Below are 9,161 nucleotides of genomic sequence, written 5' to 3'. Positions count from 1 at the left end.
CTCTCTCCCTGGCAACGGATCCTCTCTCCCTGGAAACGGATCCTCTCTCCCTGGAAGCGGATCCTCTCTCCCTGGCAACGGATCCTCTCTCCCTGGCAATGGATCCTCTCTCCCTGGCAACGGATCCTCTCTCCCTGGAAATGGATCCTCTCTCCCTGGCAGAGGGTCTGAGTGTAATGTTTGTCCACAACAGAACACCCTTTAGTCAGCTGAAGATTTGTGTGTTAATATTTATAAATGTGTGTGTGTGCGTACGCTCTGTGTTCTCTCTCAGACATTCCAGACCAGTGGGTTGTGGCTCTCCACGACTTCCCAGGTCAGACTGCAGAGGATCTGTGGTTCCAGCAGGGGGCGCTGATCAGAGTAACGCAGCGTATCGACGCAGACTGGACCAGAGGAACACTGGACGGACGGGAGGGACTGTTCCCCACTACCTTCACACACACCTGTAACACAGGTAACACACAGAGTAGGGTGGAGTTGCCCTAGACACTGATCTGGGGTCAGTTTTGCTCCTCCCCCTCCCCCATACTAATGGTTAAGGTTTCGGAGGAGGGGAAGCTGATCCTAGACGCTGATCTGGGGTCAGTTTTGCTCCCCCCCCTCCCCCCATACTAATGGTTAAGGTTTGGGAGGAGGGGAAGCTGATCCTAGATCCGTCTCTTCATCTTTGGTCAAACCATATTTTCTGCTCCTCTCTGCAGCTCAGCCAATGACGGGCCAGCCTGTGGCCAGGGGAGTGGCCAAGGTCCTGTTTGATTTCAGTGGAGAGAGAGAAGATGAGCTCTCACTGAAGGTATGGTGGAGGTAGATGAAGGTATAGTGGAGGTAGATGAAGGTATAGTGGAGGTAGATGAAGGTATGGTGAAGGTATGGTGGAGGTAGATGAAGGTATGGTGGAGGTAGATGAAGGTATGGTGGAGGTAGATGAAGGTATGGTGGAGGTAGATGAAGGTATGGTGGAGGTAGATGAAGGTATGGTGAAGGTATGGTGGAGGTATGGTGGAGGTAGGTGAAGGTATGGTGGAGGTAGGGGAATGTATGGTGGAGGTAGATGAAGGTATGGTGGAGGTAGATGAAGGTATGGTGGAGGTAGATGAAGGTATGGTGGAGGTAGATGAAGGTATGGTGAAGGTAGATGAAGGTATGGTGGAGGTAGATGAAGGTATGGTGGGGGTAGATGAAGGTATGGTGGAGGTAGATGAAGGTAGATGAAGGTATGGTGGAGGTAGATGAACATATGATGGAGGTAGATGAAGGTATGGTGGAGGTAGATGAAGGTATGGTGGAGGTAGATGAAGGTATGGTGGATGTAGATGAAGGTATGGTGGAGGTAGATGAAGGTAGGTGAAGGTATGGTGGAGGTAGATGAAGGTATGGTGGAGGTAGATGAAGGTATGGTGGATGTAGATGAAGGTATGGTGGAGGTAGATGAAGGTAGGTGAAGGTATGGTGGAGGTAGGTGAAGGTATGGTGGAGGTAGATGAAGGTATGGTGGAGGTATGGTGGAGGTAGATGAAGGTATGGTGAAGGTAGATGAAGGTATGGTGGAGGTAGATGAAGGTATGGTGGAGGTAGATGAAGGTAGGTGAAGGTATGGTGGAGGTAGATGAAGGTATGGTGGAGGTAGATGAAGGTAGGTGAAGGTATGGTGGAGGTAGGTGAAGGTATGGTGGAGGTAGATGAAGGTATGGTGGAGGTAGATGAAGGTAGATGAAGGTATGGTGGAGGTAGATGAAGGTATGGTGGAGGTAGATGAAGGTAGATGAAGGTATGGTGGAGGTAGATGAAGGTATGGTGGAGGTAGATGAAGGTATGGTGGAGGTAGATGAAGGTATGGTGGAGGTAGATGAAGGTATGGTGAAGGTATGGTGGAGGTAGATGAAGGTATGGTGGAGGTAGATGGAGGTATGGTGAAGGTAGATGAAGGTATGGTGGAGGTATGGTGGAGGTAGATGAAGGTATGGTGGAGGTAGATGAAGGTATGGTGGAGGTAGATGAAGGTATTGTGGAGGTAGATGAAGGTATGGTGGAGGTAGATGAAGGTATGGTGGAGGTAGATGAAGGTATGGTGGAGGTAGATGAAGGTATGGTGGAGGTAGATGAAGGTATGGTGAAGGTATGGTGGAGGTAGATGAAGGTATGGTGGAGGTAGATGAAGGTATGGTGGAGGTAGATGGAGGTATGGTGGAGGTAGATGGAGGTATGGTGAAGGTAGATGAAGGTATGGTGGAGGTATGGTTGAGGTAGATGAAGGTATGGTGGAGGTAGATGAAGGTATGGTGGAGGTAGATGAAGGTATTGTGGAGGTAGATGAAGGTATGGTGGAGGTAGATGAAGGTATGGTGGAGGTAGATGAAGGTATGGTGGAGGTAGATGAAGGTATGGTGGAGGTATGATGGAGGTAGATGAAGGTATGGTGGAGGTAGATGAAGGTATGGTGGAGGTAGATGAAGGTATGGTGGAGGTAGATGAAGGTATGGTGGAGGTAGATGAAGGTATGGTGGAGGTAGATGAAGGTATGGTGGAGGTAGATGAAGGTATGGTGGAGGAAGATGAAGGTATGGTGAAGGTAGATGAAGGTATGTTGGAGGTAGATGAAGGTATGGTGGAGGTAGATGAAGGTATGGTGGAGGTAGATGAAGGTATGATGGAGGTAGATGAAGGTATGGTGGAGGTAGATGAAGGTATGGTGGAGGTAGATGAAGATAGATGAAGGTATGGTGGAGGTAGATGAAGGTAGATGAAGGTATGGTGGAGGTATGGTGGAGGTAGATGAAGGTATGGTGGAGGTAGATGAAGGTATGGTGGAGGTAGATGAAGGTATGGTGGAGGTAGAGAAGGTATGGTGGAGGTAGATGAAGGTAGACTTGCTCTGCACTTTGTGAGTGTGTGTTATTTTGTCACAGTAGCAAAGTCTAATGAAGTAGCAAGTCTAATGATCTCTCCCTGTCTCTCTCTCTCTCCCCCCCTCTTTCCCTGTCTTTCCCACTGCCCCCCCCCCTATTTCCCTGTCGTTCCCGCTGTCTCTCTCTCTCCCCCCCTCTTTCTGTCTTTCCCGCTGTCTCTCTCTCTCCCCCCTCTTTCCGTCTTTCCCGCTGTCTCTCTCTCTCCCCCCCTCTTTCCCTGTCTATCCCGCTGTCTCTCTCTCTCCCCCCTCTTTCCGTCTTTCCCGCTGTCTCTCTCTCTCCCCCCCTCTTTCCCTGTCTTTCCCGCTGTCTCTCTCTCTCCCCCCTCTTTCTGTCTTTCCCGCTGTCTCTCTCTCTCCCCCCTCTTTCCGTCTTTCCCGCTGTCTCTCTCTCCCCCCCTCTTTCTGTCTTTCCCGCTGTCTCTCTCTCTCCCCCCTCTTTCCGTCTTTCCCGCTGTCTCTCTCTCTCCCCCCCTCTTTCCCTGTCTATCCCGCTGTCTCTCTCTCTCCCCCCTCTTTCCGTCTTTCCCGCTGTCTCTCTCTCTCCCCCCTCTTTCCGTCTTTCCCGCTGTCTCTCTCTCTCCCCCCCTCTTTCCGTCTTTCCCGCTGTCTCTCTCTCTCCCCCCCTCTTTCCCTGTCTTTCCCGCTGTCTCTCTCTCCCCCCCTCTTTCCCTGTCTATCCCGCTGTCTCTCTCCCCCCCCCCCCTCTTTCCCTGTCTTTCCCGCTGTCTCCCTCTCTCCCCCCCTCTTTCCCTGTCTTTCCCGCTGTCTCCCCCCCCTCTCTTTCCCGCCGTCTCCCCCCCCCCTCTCTTTCCCTGTCTTTCCCCCCCCCCCTCTTTCCCGCTGTCTCCCCCCCTCTCTCCCAGGCAGGGGAGGTAGTAACAGAGGTGGTGACAGTAGATGAGGAGTGGTATCTGGCGGATGCAGGAAGGAGACGAGGCCTGGTCCCCAAAAACTACCTGACACTGCTTCCTGACAGCTGCAAATAGCCCTATGTGATATATATATATATATATATATAAAAACTGCAATGCCATAAGTATGTGGACACCCCTTCAAATTAGTGGATTGAGCTATTTCAGCCACACCCTTTGCTGACAGGTGTGTAAAATCGAGCACGTCGCTTTGCGATCTCCATAGACAAACATTGGCAGTAGAATGGCCCGTACTGAAGAGCTCGGTGACTTTCAACGTGGGCAGCGTCATAGGATGCCACCTGTTTGACAAGTCAGTTCGTCAAGAGCTGCCCCGGTCACCTGTAAGTGTTGATATTGTGAAGTGGTGTGAAGCTCACCTCTTATTGGACTCTGGAGCAGAGGAAAACGCGTTCTCCGGAGTAATGAATTGCGCTTCACCATCTGGCAGTCTGACGGACGAATCTGGGTTTGGTGGATGCCAGGAGAACGCTACCTGCCCCAATGCATAGTGCCAACTGTAAAGTTTGGTGGAGGAGGAATAATGGTCTGGGGCTGTTTTTCATGGTTCAGGCCCCTTAGTTCCAGTGAAGGGAAATCTTAACGCTACAGCAGACAGTGACATTCTAGACGATTCTGTGCTTCCAACTTTATGGCAACAGTTTGGGGAAGGCCCTTTCCTGTTTCAGCATGACAATGCCGCCGTGCACAAAGCGAGTTCCATACAGAAATGGTTTGTTGAGATCGGTGTGGAAGAACTTGACTGGCCTTCAGAGAGCCCTGACTTCAACCCATCGAACACCTTTGGTATGAATTGTAAGCAATGTTCCAACATCTAGTGGAAAGCCTTCCCAGAAGAGTGGAGGCTGTTATAGCAGCAATGTTCCAACATCTAGTGGAAAGCCTTCCCAGAAGAGTGGAGGCTGTTATAACAGCAAATTGGGGACCAACTCCATATTAATTCCCATGATTTTTGAATGAGATGTTCGACAAGCAGGTGTCCACATACTTTTGGTAATGTAGTGTATCTTTGAATATGTGCCTTCAGAAAATATTCATACCCCTTGATTTATTCCATATTTTGTTTTACAGCCTGAATTCAAAATTGATTAAATATTTTTTTCTCACAGATCTACACACAATACCCCATAATGACATCACAATACCCCATAATGACATCACAATACCCCATAATGACATCACAATACCCCATAATGACAAAGTGGAAACATGTTCTTAGAAATGTTTGCAAATTTATTGAAAAATGAAATGCAGAAATATCTAAATTTACAATAGCATTTACACCCCCGAGTCAATACTTTGTAGAAGCACCATTGACAGTAAGTCTTTCTGGGTAAATCTCTTAAGAGCTTTCCACATGTGGATTGTGTAACATTTGCCCATTTATAATTTTCTAAATTCTTCAAGCTCTGTCTAATTGGTTGTTGATCATTGCTATTCTATATCAAGAACAGGATTCGATCAAAACTAGGCCATTCAGGAACATTCCATGTCGTCTTGGTAACCAACTCCAGTGTAGATGTGGCCTTGTGTTTTAGGTTATTGACCTGCTGAAAGGTGAATTCATCTCCCAGTGTCTGTTGGAAAGCAGACTGAACCAGGTTTTCCTCTAGGATTTTTCCTTTAGGATTTCTGTGTTTGAAATTCCCTGCTCTACTGAGGGACCTTTACAGATAATTGTATGTGTGGGGTACAGAGATGAGGATGTCATTAATAACATCATGTTAAACACTATTATTAAACACAGAGTGAGTCCATGCAACTTATTATGTGACTTGTTAAGCACATTTTTACTCCTGAACTTATTTAGGTTTACTATAACAAAAGGGGTTGAACACTTATTGACTCAAGACATTTCAGCTTTTTCATTTTTTTTATTCATTTGTAAACATTTCTAAAAAAACATATTTCCACTTTGACATTATGGGGTATTGTGATGTCATTATGGGGTATTGTGATGTCATTATGGGGTATTGTGATGTCATTATGGGGTATTGTGTGTAGTCCAGTGACAAAATCTCAATTGAATCCCTTTTAAATTCCGTCTGTAACAGAACAGCATGGAAGAAGGCAAGGGGTGTGAATATACACTGAGTATAAAAAGCATGACTGAATCCAGGTAAAACCCGTGATGTTTTTTATCGATTTTGACATCCACTTTAATCAAGTGTAGATGAAGAGAAGGATACAGATTAAAGAAGGATTCTTGAGCCTTGGTGTATCGGTGCCATTCAGAAGGTGAACGGACAAGACAAAATATTGAATTGCCTTTGAACCGGGGTATGGTGTTAGGTGCCAGGCGCACCGGTTTGTGTCAAGAACTTCCAACGCTGCTGGGTTTTTTCACGCTCAACCGTTTCCTGTTTGTATTAAGAATGGTCCACCAAGCAAAGGAGGTCCAACCAACTTGCGACAACTGTGGGAAGCATTGGAGTCAACGTGGGCCAGTATCACTGTGTGGAACGCTTTCCACACTTTTTGTAGAGTCCATGTCCTGACGAATTGAGGCCGTTCTGAGGGCAAGAGGGGGGTGCAATTGAATGTTAGCAAGGTGTTCCTGATGTTTTGTCCACTGTGTATATAGCAGGTCTGTGTGGGTGTGTGAGGTACAGGGACTGAGAGAGAAAGTGTTTGTTAAGCGAATGAATGACTGTGTGTTGTAGTACTGATGTGGTTGATGAGCATTCTGTTTACATCTCAGTATGATAAGGAATAGATCGAAAACAGTTTGGCAAACTACCCTCCATATTGACACCAAACTACCCTCCATATTGACACCAAACTACCCTCCATATTGACACCAAACTACCCTCCATATTACATCTCAGTACTTTACTTTGGTGCCAAAATGGCAGCCGTTGTAATTTTACATGTGAAACCGTTTGCTGAATCCTGTTGAATCTATCCCAGTATCAGAATGTCACCAGCAAGCCAGCCTTACAGCACAGTGCTTTTCAACCGTAGAAATATAATTACTAGAATGGTCATCCACATTCAAGTCTATGGGCACGGGTGGTGCCGTGCCTTGAGTGTACCCAATTGGGGTGCAGTTTGATTGCCATTTTCTGAAGGTCTGTTAAACCATTCCAGTGGTTTGTATTTCTTTTGTTTTTAACCTGATCCTGTATTTCATAAGGTAACCTAGTGGTCACTTTCTAATGAGGGGGGGGGGGGGGGGGGGGGGTGGGTGAATCCTAACTTTCACTTTAGTCTAATTTTCATTCAGTCTGTGAAAAATGTGACTTAAGTGGAGGTTGGTTTTCTTTCTCTCTATGTGTTAAACTGCTTTGTGTCTTTACATACTGTATAACTGGATGTTCCACACAGGCTTTTTAATCCAAATAAACATGTTTTAATACTAGCGGTTCTATGACTCGTTGCTTCTCTGGTGGTTGGCAAAGGCAGGAAGTCATCTACATGTAACCAATCAACGACCGGTAGTCAAGATGGAGTCTACAAGTAACCAATCAACGACCGGTAGTCAAGATGGAGTCTACAAGTAACCAATCAACGACCGGTAGTCAAGATGGCGTCTACATGTAACCAATCAACGACCGGTAGTCAAGATGGAGTCTACAAGTAACCAATCAACGACCGGTAGTCAAGATGGCGTCTACATGTAACCAATCAACGACCGGTAGTCAAGATGGCGTCTACAAGTAACCAATCATCGACCAGTAGTCAAGATGGAGTCTACATGTAACCAATCAACGACCGGTAGTCAAGATGGAGTCTACAAGTAACCAATCAACGACCGGAGGTCAAGATGTCATCTTTTATTCTCACTGTTTGATGTATTGTTGCAGATACAAACCATAACACTCCCAGATATCTTCATCATCATCATCATCAAACCAGGTCGTTTTAACATATACCCCTCCCAGACACACAATACATCTCTTCATCATCATCATCATCATTAAACCTGGTCGTTTTAACATATACCCCTCCCAGACACACAATACCTCTTCATCATCATCATCAAACCAGGTCGTTTTAACATATACCCCTCCCAGACACACAATACATCTCTTCATCATGCTTTCTAAATACACTAACAATCAAATTAAACTACTTACTATAATATTTCACCTTTTTTTATAACTGTAAAATAAATATAATCATACTTAGTGACAGTACATAATTGGCCCCATTTCATATAACTGATGACATTTTCTGGCCAGCGTCTTCTGAGGCGCAGAGACACCATTCAAAACGTCTACTGACTCATTACAACTTCAGCTTTACGCATCAGGTGAATTCGTCCCTCTGTGACACAGAAGAAAGTGATCTTATTTCAATTCTACGAGATATTTTAGTATTGTTTCATATCGAGAGCTCTACATTCGGCATGATAATATTAGTGAGATGAGCCTGTCTGCTAAGAGTCGCATTTCATATGCGGTAAATGTCAGCAGAGCTGGAAGGTTCACAACCAGGGGATCCGTGGTCTGGATAGGCCAGACAATGTGATGTGTTGCTCCCCTATGCAAATGGGCGTGTCAGATTTGACATACTGCATTTCAGACGCGAGCGGAGAATGGTATGCGAAGCGGGACAACCGGAGCTGTCACCGAGTGTTGCGCCGTTCACAGCGCGCGCCGTTCACAGAGCGCTCTGTACACGACAGAGTACGGAGCGTAGTCCTTCCAGTAGCGCTCACACCAAGTCATCTATTTGTGTGCCCCTTGCTTTATCTACTGTTCATGGAGTTCACTAAATAGTTTCATACAGAAACTGATAGAACACACAGGTGCAAAATCAAAGAGGTGACTTAGAAAGATGAGGACCAAGAGAGGGAGTGTGGTGATGTAACGTCCACAACTAAAGAATCACTGCGGAATCTGAGAAGACACGTATCCTGGAAGCATGACGGTGTACTTACCACGTCCACATGCTAACAGAAAGGAACGAGGTGGGTAGTCTACAAGTAACCAATCAACGACCGGTAGTCAAGATGGCGTCTACATGTAACCAATCAACGACCGGTAGTCAAGATGGCGTCTACAAGTAACCAATCAACGACCAGTAGTCAAGATGGAGTCTACATGTAACCAATCAACGACCGGTAGTCAAGATGGAGTCTACAAGTAACCAATCAATGACGGTAGTCAAGATGGCGTCTACAAGTAACCAATCAACGACCAGTAGTCAAGATGGAGTCTACATGTAACCAATCAACGACCGGTAGTCAAGATGGAGTCTACAAGTAACCAATCAACGACGGTAGTCAAGATGGAGTCTACAAGTAACCAATCAACGACCGGTAGTCAAGATGGAGTCTACATGTAACCAATCAACGACCGGTAGTCAAGATG

At 46.2% G+C, this 9,161-nt stretch overlaps 1 protein-coding gene and 1 long non-coding RNA gene across 4 annotated transcripts in view; one reads left to right on the top strand and one right to left on the bottom strand.

Moving 5' to 3' along the window:
• The window catches only part of LOC110532885 (SH3 domain-containing protein 19), a 52,949-nt gene extending 45,932 nt beyond the window's left edge, over positions 1–7,017 (top strand). The window contains exons 13-16 of one of the 3 annotated variants that reach the window (XM_036987096.1): positions 275–457; positions 705–796; positions 3,775–3,903; positions 6,218–7,017. In XM_036987096.1, coding sequence (XP_036842991.1) covers positions 275–457; positions 705–796; positions 3,775–3,897 — 398 coding nt within the window. In that variant the 3' untranslated portion in view covers positions 3,898–3,903; positions 6,218–7,017. Of the gene's footprint in view, positions 1–274; positions 458–704; positions 797–3,774; positions 3,911–6,217 lie in introns of those variants that run through there. The other 2 variants (XM_036987095.1, XR_005053096.1) reach the window with 2 other exon arrangements.
• Positions 7,018–7,604: 587 nt separating this feature from the next.
• On the bottom strand, positions 7,605–7,883 carry LOC118965969. Its single transcript, XR_005053097.1, has 2 exons — positions 7,809–7,883; positions 7,605–7,740 (listed from the first exon to the last, which is right to left on the bottom strand). It is a non-coding gene; the product is annotated as an uncharacterized LOC118965969 (long non-coding RNA).
• Positions 7,884–9,161: the final 1,278 nt, after the last annotated feature.

This window comes from Oncorhynchus mykiss, chromosome 9, assembly GCF_013265735.2.
Source record: "Oncorhynchus mykiss isolate Arlee chromosome 9, USDA_OmykA_1.1, whole genome shotgun sequence".
In the NCBI taxonomy this organism is placed as follows: domain Eukaryota; kingdom Metazoa; phylum Chordata; class Actinopteri; order Salmoniformes; family Salmonidae; genus Oncorhynchus; species Oncorhynchus mykiss.
The sequence above is the reverse complement of the archived record's forward strand: the minus strand, read 5'-3'. Positions and strand labels throughout refer to the sequence as shown.